Below are 15,323 nucleotides of genomic sequence, written 5' to 3'. Positions count from 1 at the left end.
CTTACACAGTACCAAGTATGGGGGCGGGGGGGGGGGGGGGTTAAGATTGGCTATAATGTCTGATTCATTGAAGTTTAGATTGCCTCAGCCAAGCCAGGTAGATTAATTTTGCTACAAAGTGCATAGTGCTTAAATCATCCGTGTTTCTACAATAAGCCAGTGCTCTGTCAACCTGTTGAATGTTAGCCATCCTTAATAATGCTAATAAGTGCCGGGATCTAAAATCCGTGTATCTTACACATAGAAGCATACAGTGAGCAATGGTTTCTTCCCAAGCTCCACAGGCCTTACATATAGCAAAGTTAGTAGGACGCCATGGTTTAGTGAAACTAGCTAGTATGCTCCGTACCCAAAGTCTACTTTGGTATTCAAATGCGGCCAGTGCTTAGCTTCAAGTAGGCCTCCTCCATGTGGAGTCTTGAAGCCTCGATGCTGGCAATCTTCACCTTCTCTTTAGCACACCTACACATTTCTTCTGGGGATTCCCAAAGGTGTCTCAAGCTCAGACTTGTTAGTCCATGCTGGACGTGCCTAAACCACGGGATCTGGACCAGTCCAAGGAAAGTATATTGTGCCTAGAAGCACTTGTTTACAGGCGCGTTATAAATGCAATATCATATCATATCAAATGTATTAATACCTCCCTATACTTATGTAAACTCGGGGTAGATCATACACGCGCCCAGTACAATAAAAGCTTTAAATTAATAAGATCTTCAATGGCCCGAAGACTAGACACCATAGACAAGCTTCCGCTTGGCGCACCTGGCGATTGGTTCAAGATTGATTTTACAAGTTTGTTTTGTACGATACTAAGAGCCTTGGTTTTTGACGTGGCCCCAAATTTCTGTGTCATATGTAGCCGATGGAAGGGCTTGCAGCCTATAAATCTGAAGTGCTGGAGTGATGGCACCACCACCGTGGCTTATAAAAAAAATTGAATTCCACTACTATTCTTTTCAGGCTTAGTGTAGCTTTATTCACTTGGTATGACCACAGATGTTTTCTGCAAACCTAATGCCCAAATAATCATACATCAGTACCTGCTCTAATTTAGACCCATCAATTTCAACATTTCTGTTTGGTATACCTTTGTCTGAACACCATGGTCTTAGTTTGTTTTTTCTTTATTGATCTCCAGATGTAGCTCATTCCATTTCTTTGAAAAGGTTTTCAGAGTACTTCTGAGGCCCATGTGAGAGGTTGCCAGCAAGACTGCATCATCTGCGAAAAAAACAATGCTGGATACTTGTCCTTACCCATCATTGGGGTGGCAAGGCAGTGCATTACCAGCTCCTCCACTATTTCATTGATATAAATGCAAAAAAGAAGAGGAGCCAGCACGCCTGGTTCTGCCAATTCTCCTCCTAGGCCCCATCAGACTGATGCCTTACTTTTAGAATATAAGAGCTGGATAGCTGCCAGCTATGTGAACAGTATATTTATTTTTGCCAAAGTTGTCGCCTAGGTACACTGTCAAAAGCTTTTTTATTTTGGTGACACAATTATTACATTGGTATTCGAATGTGAACCCTGCAAGCTCAGGTCAGCTATCGAAAAGGCTATGTGGATTTATGGTTAGCCTGTCTGTCTCTACTTTAACAAGTGAGACAAAAGGGAGGAATGCTGTCTCTTGTGATTCTCTGGGAGGATGCATAACACCTCCCCTGAAGCATAGAAGCTCCCACCAAGAGATCTAACGGAAAACATAATTCCAAGAGACACACAAGTAACAAAGGCCTGCCTCACACGAGGTTGTTTAGCTCGAGGCTTGGGAGAGAGGCGGGATGAACTGCAGAGGGTTTCACCATCTTGTTTTCCTGTGGGTCTCTCTTTCCTTCTTGTCAACTCCACTTCCTGCAGAACAAAAGTACGCTGCATATGATGCAAGAAGGCATAGGTCACTAGTCACAACAGTTGGATTGGATCCCATGAGGGGTAGTGTTGTCCAATCACCAGTACCCTTTTATGTTTATAAGGAAAGGGGTCTGCTACTAATTTTACCCTTTCTACAAGACAAGAACAATTTGTTTAACTCTGTTGGACCCTGTTGGGAGTGCAGTCCATTCCAAAGTCCAAAGTCATCTGCCACTGGTGAAGGTATCCCCAGCGAAGGGGTGACTGCTGATTAGAACAAAGCGCGCCACTATTCTAGCTGAACTGGAACCAAGCTGCTCACTGGAGGTGAAGGACTCCTACAGATGAAGCCAAACTCCCTGGACTGAAAGTGAAGAGTACCTAGGAATCACCATCTCCTAGATCCCTGGAGTGGTACTCACAGCACCTGAGAAGCCAAAGTAGCTGGACTCCTTTTTCTGCCACTTCACACTGCCCTCAAACCAGTGCAATCATGTTCAGAGCCTTTGAAGCACAAAGGCTCTGTGCCACAAACGCAGCAGCCTTTGGCACTCTCATCGAACTTTGAACATCTGCTTTCATCCAACCAGTTCAATGCTACATTACACCAGTCACACTCATCACCACTTCGGCTCCAGCAACAGCTCACTGCTGCAGAAGCCTTAAAACCGGCACATTTTCAAACAATGCTTTGAACCATCAGGACATTTGCATTGAACCTTGACTCTATCCACTGAAAGCCTTGTGTCACTCGCCGATTTTACCCAGCGGTGCCTATCGCCTCGAACCAGCTCGACCATTGAACTGACCCTGGTGGACTCTTTAAACGGCACAGTTCTGGCGCGGCATTGAATCGACTTAACGCCATCTGGCTACCTGGACCAATGCAACTCACCACACTGAATGGCACAAACACCACCAAGAACCCCTTTTCGATGCTGTTTTCAGGCTTCGCTTGAAACCTGTATCTTGATAGTGGTCCTAGTGTTGTGGAGATAGTGCCTGTCCTTCCTAGAAGCCAGGGCTCTGTAATAGAAAAGTGCGGTGGGGCCTCCAGAAAGGCTGGGTCCAAGGAAAACCCTGCAAAGAGGTGAAAAACCTTGTAGTTTTAGACATGGTATAAGAGCTGGTCCAAAGGTGGTAGCAGCTGAGGAGATCGAAACAGGCAGGAGCAGTACATTCAGGAAAGTGGGAGCCAGCTGCAGTCTGCTGAGCTGCAGCGGAGCACAAGGTAAGACGAAAAGAGGACAGCAGAATGAAGCGAGCAAAGAATTGTACGCAGCAGCCTTTGGCACTCTCATCGAACTTTGAACTGCTGCTTTCATCCAACCAGTTCGATGCTACATTACCCCAGTCCCACTCATCGCCACTTCGGCTCAAGCAACAGCTCACTGCTGTGGAAGCCTTAAAACTGGCACACCTTCAAAGAATGCTTTGAACCATCAAGACACCCTGGTCTACGTTTGGGACCATAATGGCTGACAAGCCACCCTTTGCACCTTTTCCAAAGCCATATCCTTTTTCAAATGCGAGTGTTGCAATATTTTGCCTATTCACCCTGCTCCAGTACCCAGATGTTCTGCATTGTCTGTGTTTTTTTGTTAGTGTTTTTTCCATATAGTTAATTCCATATTGGTTTGTTTAATTAAAGTATGCTGTATGAGTTGCTACTGTTCACATATTCACACCCCTCTTATGAGTACACCCCACCCTCAGCCCACATTACCACAAAAGGCGAAAGAGGTATATCACTTCACTGTTCTTGTGTCACCTTTATAATTGGGATCACTGGTGATTTGTAGTAGTGTAAGGACCGAGTAGGTGGTTTATCCACTACTCATCCCTGGAATCCTACTAACCAGTAGTTATTTCATCTCAGACATTTGCAGAGATCTTCGGCCATGGATCGTGGGAAACAGTGAGGTTAAGTATTAAGAATAAATGACCAACCAAGGCTCCAGAGGCAAGTAGTAACAGTTTTAGTTTCTGAAATGACGGTACCAGTAGGGGAGAAACACCCGCCTGAGTGCACCTCTTCTTTTGCCGGGTGATGTAATCCTTTTTATTTTTTTTATTGATTTAGCTGAACTTTGTCAACTTTACAATATTTACACATTATTCATATATAAAATTTAAAAAAATAAAAGGAATTTGCATTTTTTGTTTCATTTCAATAAACACTGAAAATAATTAAAAGAAAAAACATTGTTTAAAATTAGGATGAACTGGAAAATAAATAAAACAGCCAATAGAACACAAATTGCACAACATTTTACAAAAATGAAATAAAGATAATTCAGACCCAAGTGTCTGTCGATCAGTTCATTGATTACCTACACTTTGGATTTTATAATAGCTCAATGGCAGCTGATTTCATATGTTGTCATTTATATCATATACAGTTGTCAATTGAATGATGGATCAGTTTTCTTTTGACTTAAGACCCTTCAAAAATCCGATGGCTCTGAATCGCAAATGTGCAAGGAAACCTAAATGTATCATGAACCATAATTGATCAGGCGTGGGCTCACGGAACTCCTTCAGTGCTGTTTTGAAATGCATATTTCTTTGATTCATCAGAGCCAGACACTCGACCATAATGTGTTTCAAGGATTCTTTTTCCTCAGGTTGCTCACAATAACAACACACATTGTTGGTCGATTTTATCATCTTGTGCTTCGCCTGAATTTCTTGAGTGTACCAAAGATTAAAGCGTAATTGCATAAAATCTTGTCTGTGGGACTCAGATGGAGATAGCACTGTAATCCATACAGTCACCCAGTGGCTTGAGCCACAGACCAACAACGACTCTGATTGACAAATAGAAAAGAAATCACCCTTGCGTTCAGTGAGACCGACCAGCTAGGAGTGAAAGGCATAAGGGAGGTGGATCCAGGAGAATGGAATAACCCGAAAGGCAGCACACCAGCAGAAGACTGTGTCATGATAAAGACAATGGTGAGGGCAACCCAGGACAGCCCAAACAAGCAGATGAGGAGGGGTATTGCGGTCTTAGTACCTTTTCAGGCAATAGCAGCGTCCAACACCAAGGCAGACCCAGACAGTAAAAATGGAATGCAGCAGTAAAACAGCCCAGAAGTGGTCCCAACACATGAAGTCTGGCCCAGTGAAAAGAGGAAGCAGGTGGAAGAAAGGCAGCACAGAAAGGATTCCCTGCAACCAAAAAGCTGAACCAAATATTAGCTCAGGCTACAGGGTCCAACCAGTATGCTCAAATCAGACAGAATTGATGGCCTCCCCTAGATATACCTACACTTGCTTCAGCTGGCCTAAGCCAGCCCTCCAATCAGACACTAGGGATCTAACAACCAGCCAATCAGGTTGGCCCCTGAAAACACCAAACATTCAGGTTCTCTCCCACAGGACGTGCACTGGGAAGACATGGGTCAGGGACCGGTCTAAACCAGTTCAAACCACTACAGATGGTACAGGGCTGGGCTCAACGTGAACCCATGTGTGCACAACAGCCATGTTAGGCATGCCTCGAGGCTTCCCTAAAAAAATGAATGCCCAAGAAACAACATGGCTGAGAGAAAGACCTAAAGTATATCTAAGTATCCTAATAGCTAAAAAAATGGTACATTGGGCAATTAATGTGGGAAATTGGCTTGCACCCTTGGTGTAGTGAAAACTAAATTACATCTGCCACCAGCCGACCCCCTAAAACCAATGTAGTGTGATAGAATCACATGAAGGCCCAAATGGGTGATTAAAAAGCATCAGTATCCGTGGTTCCCTTATGGTCTACCAAGGAGCATTTACTAAAAAGAGTTGAAGTGGCAGGTGGGCTTCAGTAAAAGACCCTCCTATGAGAAAAAGAGATCAAAGAGCCAAGAAATTAAACAAAAACACGTCAAAGATCCATAAGAGAGGGGAAAGGCAAAATGTGTACGAGTCTCCACCCTTGGCCTCCTTCAACTAATCCAGAATAGGACTATGACGCTTATCTTTGCGCTGAAGCACAGGGACCGCATCACTCCAGCCTAAAATATCTCCACTGGCTCGCAGTTGCTATGAGGATCTAGTTACATTACAATATCCAAACATCATAAGTGAGCACAGAAATACACTAGCTAGGCAATCAATCAAGAGCGCATATAAAAAACTATTCTGCAAATGAAAGAAATAGACAAGAAAGGAAAACAAAAGGGTAAACAAAAGAAAGTCAGAAACCAAGAAAGGACAGAGAACCAGAAAGCAATTGGTTAGCCAATAGAACCATCGATGCAAAATCAATGGAACATTGAACATAAATTACGATTAATAATTAACACAGCAAGAGCATTTTCTAGCTACAGAGACATCACATTGTGTACAGAAAATGATATTCAACCGTAGACCTCCAGGAACCTGTTCCAAATGTCCCAGAATTTCTCACTATCATCCGCATTCTTCTAAATTGCCTTGTCATAAGTTGAAACAGTCAAAAGTTCATCCACCCATTCATCAATGTTAAAGGAGCTGTTCGACTTCCATGATCTCAATATCATCCTCTTAGCGATCATACTGGCACGGAGTATCCAAGTTGTCTGCCCAAAAGAGATATCATCAATCATTGATAATTCCCCTACAATCAGCAAGGTAGCTGAGAGGGGAATCGTACAACTCAAACCAGTCCCAACCTCTCACATATGTACTCCCAGAATGTCTTCGTTTTAGAACAAAACCATATCAGATGACTGAGGGAACCTCTAGCACCGTTGCACTTCCAACAGAGTTTATTGTCCATGAGTTGTCTCTGAAACAACCTGACTGGTGTCCAGTAGGACCTAAAGAGCAGTTTCATTGGCGATGCTTTCAGACCCCAATCCAGATTTACCAATCAGGTATTCTCATAGCAGCGCTGCCAACAGACATCATCAATTTCTTCTCCTAACTCCTCTGCCCAGATCACTGGCAGCCTCGAATCTTCCTTCCTGAATGATTTCAGAAATCCGTACATCGTAGCAGCAGGGTGAGCAGCACTTCCACACAACTGCAACATAGACCAGGCAACATTTGGTTCCAATAAATCAACACCACCAAGGCAAGCATTGACAATGCCTTTCAATTTTCTGTACTCCGAAAATGAACAACCAGCCATATCGTGAGTGCGACACAGCTGTGCGTACGGGATCCAATTTCCTCCATCTATTAAATCACAGAGGTACTTTATTCCCACCAGGAACCACTCTGGCTAGAGAAAAACCTTCCCTTGACATTTCAGGGCTAGATTCAGCCAAATGGAGGAATCCATATGCAGGTAGGGGTCTGCCTTCATGCGCCTTGAGATGTCACACGAGCAATCTTTTAGAAAACCGGTCAAAGGATTCGCTCCCTTCGAGTTCTTTTTCTTTGAAGTCAGCAGAGCTCTGGGTTCCAACTCGTATATAGCGCCACATTCCCACGTCACACACTGTGAACATTCGGAACAAGGAATTTACAGAGATGTCGGGGTTGAAAATGAAAGATGGTATTCACTGAAGTTGGGTAAATTCATCCCACCTTTTTTCAATAGCAGTTGTAATTTCCATATAGCTAATCCTGGTGGCTTTCCATTCTGAATAAACTTTTGCATAAGTTTGTCTATTGCTCTGAAAATATGTCCAGGAACCTTGATAGGCAACATAGAAAGAATATAGTTCACTCGAGGAGCCAGGTTCATTTTTATGCAATACATTTTTCCCCACATGGACAGATATAAGAGCCCCCACCTGTCTATGTCAGACTGTAATTTTTGGATGAGCATTCCAAAGTTCAACTCTGCAATTTCACCACATCCGCACCAATCCAGATGCCCAAAAATGTGATTAGATCACTATATATGGTTTACAACAGTACGCTCAATGCAGGCATGTTGCAAAGAACTTTGATGTGAAAGGATTGGAGGTGGTGTGGAGCACTGTGCCTGATTGCAATGTACAGGGAATTGTACAAGTTTGTGAGGATATGGCCACGATGAACAGTCCGCATGTGGTAGTTTTGCACTATGGTGCTTTCCATTTGGGCAACGTCAGTGCCCCTACTTTGTTGGCTGATTTGGAACGCTTGGTTCAAGCCGTAATGAAGATCCTTGCAAATGCGAAAGTAATTTTTTCTGGATTACTACCTAGGGCAATATGGGACAATAGTTCAGTTTTTTGTCCTCAGCAAAACATTGCTAGGTGTGTCATCAACCGAGGCATGTGTGCCTTCATGCTTAGAGCTGGTATGTTCTTTTGTAATAATAAGAATATTGATGCCAGTAATGCTGTTAATTTTAAAGAAGATGGCATTTCTTTATCTTTTACGGGAAATGCCTTTCTATTTTGGAATGTAAGGGTTGCTTTAGAGAAGGTTATGTGAAGATTTTAGGAGTAAAGTAAGAAAAAAAAACAAGAAAAAAAATACAAAATAACAGGTGTCTGTCAAGCATCTGTAAAAAAAACAAAAAAAAAACGGCTCTTTTCAGAGCCAACTTCAAAGGGGAAATGGGGCACACTATTTAAATTTACATTCACCACGCTCAGATTTTCGATATGTCCGCAGATATGGCAGTAGTCCGCGGACATGAAAATCACTACGAGGGGGTTAGTATGTTCTATGTTACATGTATATGAAGTCAGGGATATTATGGTTAAGTTGTGCTACTAAAAACCTATGAAATTCAGTAAAAAAACTTTGTTAAAGGGACATTATGGTTAAGTAGCGCTACTAAAAACCTATGAAATTCAGTGAAAAAACTTTGTTAAAGGGACGTTATGGTTCAAAGTAAAACCGAAAAACCCCTGAAATTCGGCAGTTATGGTAACATAAGCAACCATAACTCGCGCCACCATGCACTGCTAACACTAACACCCAGGACATCAAAGATGACATCACAAATGTCATTGATGACATCACTGATGACATCACATGTGCATTTACTTTTCATAAAAACTCTGTACAAGGGATTCTTATAATGCTGACCAAAAACTGTCAAGGATCATTGGGATAAATATCATGAGCTAATTAGTGCATTAAGCAATGCATTGATATAAATAGCATTCTATTATGAAGTTCTATCCAGTATACTAAGCTACTCATGCAGAAACATAGGCAGTGTGTGCAGCATACATGATGAAGGTGCCATATTCATAATCTTGCCATGTTGAATACTGAAATGATAACTGCTTTCTTATTAGAGTTTTGCGTACTGTGAAACATGTAATAAGTAGATAATTAAACCGACTTAATACATAATTATTACAGACAAAACACAAAGAGACAACAACACATACAAATATGAGTATATACAGGGACAGTGAAGTAAACAAAAAAGCAGAAGTAGTAGCAGAAAGAGTTCATAACCTAACTGATTGTCTTTATACAGAGAAACTATTGCTGTTTCAAAGCTGCTACTTACCATATGTTTGTGTATCACATGATGTGACTGCACCCAAAGGAAAGGAGAGTGAGTATAATGTATACAAATATGAGCATATACAGGGAAGGTAGAGTAATAAAAATAAAACTATGAGAAAGTGCTGATAACCCTAATGATTATCTTCATGCACAGAAAGGATTGCTCTCTTTGAAGCCTGTGTCTTCCGCTATGTATATGTTTCATATGATGTGACTTGACCCTAAGTCTACAAATATAGTACCTTTTCAATTTTTACTTCCTGACTGTTACTGAAGAAAACTATGTGGCTTCGATATTTCAGTAAAGGATAAAAAGGGAGAGCCAGCCATGTGATGTCAGATGTCATCAATGACATTTGTGATGTCATCTTTGATGTCCTGGGTGTTAGTGTTAGAAGTGCACAGTGGCGCAAGTTATGGTTGCTTATGTTACCATAACTGCTGAATTTCAGGGGTTTTTCGGTTTTACTTTGAACCATAACGTCCCTTTAACAAAGTTTTTTCACTGAATTTCATAGGTTTTTAGTAGCGCAACTTAACCATAACGTCCCTTCAACAAAGTTTTTTTACTGAATATATATATAAATGCCAAACATTAAACCATGTTCATGATATTTGCACCCTCATTATATTTCATCATTGCCATTTTCAAAGACTTTTATGATTCTGCTATCCACCGTATATGCTACCCTTGCCACTGAAAAATACTTTCCTGATGCTGCTGACCACACTACTGATCTGCTGCCATCAAACTGGAAGGAAATGCTCCAGATTCTAAGTTTGTGTTTTGCCCCATTATGAAGCCCCACACGACTCCCTTGGATATTGCAGGATTGGCCAAAGGTGTTAATTCTGATAGTGGTAACTCCTCCATTTCACTAGAAGAAATTCCTCTGCTCATTTGTTGCAGGTATTGCCTCTAACTTGCAAGCAAAGTCAGTTTCAGTGGAGTGTTAAAATCGCAGTATTTCTGTTACTGCCACATTTTCCAACTAGCACAGTAATCAAAATGTGGTCCTGTACGTAATCATTGCCACAGTAAATCATGTTTATGATAATAGTACCCCCAAATATATGTCAGCATTACCACTTCAAAGCAATTTCATGGCACAGTTAAAACCAATATAGGCCATCAATGCCACTTTAAGACACGTTCATAATGCAGCTGTTCTCACTATATGTCATTATCGCCATTGGTAAGTGTTTTACTGTTGCTGAGATTCACAATAATAATTGCCACTGCAAATAATGTTCATGATACTGATGACTGAATTATATGTCAACATTGCCACTTTATAATACATGTGTAATGGTGGTGCCCCTGTTCCATGTGAGCATCATTACTTTAAACCACGTTTATGATGCTTGTGGCCCCAATATATGTCAGACTCTGGTCCTCCCAATATATGGCACTATTGCCTTTTAAATCATGTACATAATTATTGTGCCCAGGAATAAATAAATTTGCCTTGCTCGAGGCACACAAAAACCCAGTGCACATACTCACAAACGCATACATAGATTCACATTCACACGCACATTTATGCACATATGCTCACAGGCAACTACACCTCACCCTCTCACATGCACCCTCATGCACATACTCACACACACACACACACACAAACACACACACACACTGACACCTCATCCTCTCTCATACACACACACAAAGCATGTTTTTAACATAACTAAAATGTTGGCCCATCCCTCTGCTGATCTGCTTCCAGGAAGGATCCTGCTAAGTGCCACACCAGGAACCAGGATGCATTGGGGAGTCAAGTTGCAGATCTCTAGGCATTCCAGACATGACTCATTTCCGGTATTTTAAAAAAGGTAATGCCTCGATGATTCCAATTCCACTTCCGCCAAAATAAGAGGAAGTTGCTCTAGAACACCCAACTCCCCCTGAAATGGAACAGCCACCATGCCCAATGGGCCATGCTTGGTTGGAGAACTATGCACCACAGTCTCAGGATTCCTGCTGGCAGAGAGGGTAATCCTGCACACTCAGCCTGTCTGCTTTTCGTGGCTCCTCCATAGTGAACGGATGGTGGCAGGCCACCTCCCTTTATGGATGTGTTGCCCCTATGCAGTTTTGCCCCACATGCTACCATAGGGGTTACTTGTTTTAAGCTCATGCAATGGAGCAGGATACGAAGCACGCTGAAACCAGATTTGCAAGTATGCTGTTCACTGCACCAACATTGAACAGAAATGTCACAACACGTAACAGAGACATGATTGACGGGGCGACGAGTAAGGTGAAATCTTTTCAGGGCAAAACTAAGGTTGAGTATAACAGAGAGAAATGAGCATACATCCTTCACTTTACTTAGGATTTGAATTACTGCTTACAAAAAAATAAACGGTAATGTTTTGAAAGGAAATCCAGTCAGCAGGAGTGTATTGGAGACATTAGGTGCAACTGTTGGAACATTGAGCATTTGGTGAAGGTGAGGGATTTTGCTGCTGAACTTGGAATATGCCACCAATGGAGGTCATGATATCAGCTACCAGCCTTAACTGAGTATCCTAGATAACCTGTGGTCCCCAGACTAACTGAAACGGAAGTAGTATTAGGCAATAAGACTGATGTAACATGAGACAGGCCGCATCCCGAGTTACTCAATTTCGCAACATTCCAAAAGCATTTTCACCCAACGGGGGATTTATATCAAGGTGTTAATTACAACAGAAGAACAGAATGTCAATCTTGTAACTGTAACATTTTTGCATGACATTTCTTCACCCATTGGACCTCTAGCACCGGCGCCCCTCTGCCCCCCAAACCCATCTTTCAAGGAATGCATGGAGTGGGTGTAGCAGGGGTTTGGTGCGGGGAATGCAACTAGTGACAAAAGAATCCCTGATGCATTTTATCCTCTTATACCTAACCGGTTTGCTTTAGTGAGTTCCTAGATTTTACCCCACTTTCACGATACACATTTGTCAGAGTACTTCACTACTATCACATCAGATCATTCATATTGATTCACTAAGGGGTCCTGACATACATGCGTAAACACAAGCATACAAGCTCCCCTACAGCCACTTGGCAGATGTCCTTCACAATACTACTGATAGACTGGCTAAACCAACCATGTATGTGTGGGAATGGATAGGACTGATGCATTGAGGTAATCCAAAGCACAACATCTGCACCACACCTTGAGAGGGAGGTGCACCATTCAGGCCAAAAGCAACTGCATTCTGCACTCTAGTGCCAACACTTGTAATGGTCCAATTATTCCAGCAGCGAGCAAGCTCACTGGTCATGCCGGAACTCTACCGCCTAGCTGATCCCCCAGGAGGTGGGGCATTCATGCTCTCTCCTGTTGCCCCCATGCAACGCAGTTGAGAGGCCACCCGCCCCATCATGTCCCCACTCAGGGCAACACACTGGGCATTGTGCACTTGGTGCCATGCCGCCGACACTGCTACAATTGTACATGTGAAATGGAGGGAACAAAGAAAATGGGACATATGCGCAGAAGATGATGTAATGATGTAAAAAAGGTATTTTCCAAGTCAGAACCACTGAAGCCTGTAACTGCAACTGCCTCTTTGCTGCTCTCATGATGCTGGCTCCCTTTATCCTTTCCTCCCAATTGGAGATGTGAGCCCATTCCCTCATCAGGCCCAGCCACAATTGGTTGAAACTTTCCTATTTGGCAAAGCTACTTTATATCATGTGAGAGTATCAATAAAAAAAAGACACTGGTTTACGTTTTGCCATACAATATTTTATTGTTTTTACTTATGTGTAGACAGAACTTTTAATTTTTGAACCATGTGTGCTGAGAAATGTTTTTTCCTTAATAGCACTTACGATGGACAATGTATGGCCCATGTTCTTTGTACTGGTCAAGATGTACCCAACAAGACTGGAATGCTTTCAAGGAAGCCAAAATTGAGCCCCCCGTCCAAGTGGAGTACTTCCTTTCTGGGAGTGATATAATGTTTGTCTCGAATTTCTGAGGCTGCCATTTTTGGAATTCTCGACAGAACCGCTCGTAGAACCCATCAAAGAGTGAAGATCCTCCGCACAGGAGGATGTTGTCGTAAATCTCCTTTTTGCACTCTTCCGGGATTTTATTCAGGCTATTTTGTGCCATGATGTGAATTCCTACCTGGTCGATACCAACCGCCTCAGGGGGACTGAACAGTGCCTCAGGGCACTGAAACCTTTCCTTGCCAATGGTGATGACTTGCCCATCAGGTAGCTGGTAGTCCACAAGATAGAGGTTTTCTGGAAGACTAACTTCGTTTTCGTAGTCTGCCGCCACGTAGCAGCATTTGTGCTTAATGTCCTCCACAATGTGCATCATGCTGTCGCTAAAATTGTGGCCAAACTCGAGGAACATCTTCATCAATGAATCGGTCAGGTCTGTCCCAGCCAAATCCATCCTCTCGGTAGCATGCGGGAGATTGTATCCCTGAAGAACAGGGACAGTATGAGTCACTCCATACCCAGATTCCACCACCAAACCACTGATCTTTCCATAAGAATAGGTTGACAGAACTGACTGGTATGAAACATACATGCCTGGGCAATTCATGGACTCAAATAAAACCTCCACCATTTTCTCCCTGTTGGTGGTGGGGCTGAGGGGTGGGTCGGAGAGCAGGATGGCGTGCTCCTCTGGTGAGACCTTCAGGTCATGGTAGAACATGTGCCTCCACAGGGTCTCCGCTGCATCCCAGTCTATGATGATGCCATGTCTCACTGGCTCAACAATACGAACGTCCGGCTGCTCCAAAGCCAGCTGTCCGACAAAATAGGGTTCCCGGATGTTGCCAGACTTCAGGGTCTTCTCCAAGGGATAGCTGAGGACTGTTTTCACAACCGACAGTGGTGTGGCTTGCCCAGCGAAGCCAGCTTTACAACTTCCTGTGCCAGTGTCAATCACAACTGCTCCTGTCTTCTTCACTGGGAGGCTAGCAGAGAGGCTTTCGCTTGAGGTGCTGGCAGAAGGATGAGTTCCTGTGGGACTCACAGCTCGATTCTGTAGTGGTACCTTGCCTGCCAAGAGATGTTTGCCACCACTAGATGATGGTAGCCCTTGTGGAGAAGATAGTGGCCTGGGACTTCTTGAATACATGTTCTGAGTAGCGTTGAAGCAGGAATACAACCCCAAATAGTTGCTGCTGAATGGACGGACGTAGGTACAGGTGTCCCCGGAAGGTGTTCCATTTGCGCTCAGTATGTCACAAAGAGAACTGTGACATCGTCCCAGAGAATGTTCAACCTACTTCAGTTCTGATGATGCCTTTCCAGAAGAGACGGCCACAACTGAAAATGGAACAGTATGTGACTTTAGGAAGACCTCATGACTCCTTCATATTCCATAAGCGTGTCAGAGAGTTCTGATAAAGAGCTGGAGCGCTAATGCTCCACCACTGGGCGCCATGCTGGTCTTAAAAAGTAGCTTTAGAATCCATCACTTTTCTATGTAGACACCTGCATTTAGAGGTAAAAAGGTTCATGTTTCTGCTGTTACCAGATAAGTCGGTGACCTGATCCACGTTATGACCCATTCCATGGGTTAGCGCTGAGCATCTGAAGTGTTTTGGTAGCTGTGTAAATGGTATTATATTGCAGCACTTTCCCCAACCTCTGGTATTCATCTATTGCCTTTAGCATGAACAACCCTCAACCAGGCACACTGTTTGGTTAAATAATGATGCTGAGAAACTGCCATGAATTAAAATAGAAAGTGCATATTCGCAAGGACGAAGGGTAGATAGCATACATTCTGCACAATTTACCCGGACGAAGAGGGTCCGTGGAAATTGTGCAGAGTGATGCTATTTACCCCGTGTCCTTGCGAAAAGCAAAACAAATCGTCTTTGTAAAAAACATTTTACAGGTCTGTTAACAATATCAAAAAAGACAAACACAATCCTACATATAACATTCATAAAAAACATTTGTGCACCTTCAATGGAGGTTAGTAGGTGAGGCAAAGGTGTACTCACGCCCAGTATCAACATTATATATAAGCAGCCAAATGAACATAGGTGATCCAAATGCTGCGCCGCAGTAAGGACACCGCTGTATAAATGTGTTGTCAAAATGA

At 42.9% G+C, this 15,323-nt stretch overlaps 1 protein-coding gene across 1 annotated transcript; it reads right to left on the bottom strand.

The window, feature by feature from the left end:
- Nucleotides 1–12,964: 12,964 nt before the first annotated feature.
- On the bottom strand, nt 12,965–14,429 carry LOC138531514 (actin-like protein 9). Its single transcript, XM_069641031.1, has one exon. It carries the CDS (start codon nt 14,343–14,345, stop codon nt 13,059–13,061), a length of 1,287 nt encoding a protein of 428 aa, XP_069497132.1. The 5' UTR covers nt 14,346–14,429; the 3' UTR covers nt 12,965–13,058.
- Between the last annotated feature and the right edge of the window lie 894 nt (nt 14,430–15,323).

Source organism: Ambystoma mexicanum, chromosome 1p (genome assembly GCF_040938575.1).
Source record: "Ambystoma mexicanum isolate Mex_15411 chromosome 1p, UKY_AmexF1_1, whole genome shotgun sequence".
Lineage (NCBI taxonomy): Eukaryota > Metazoa > Chordata > Amphibia > Caudata > Ambystomatidae > Ambystoma > Ambystoma mexicanum.
This window is presented reverse-complemented; position numbering and strand designations above follow the sequence as displayed.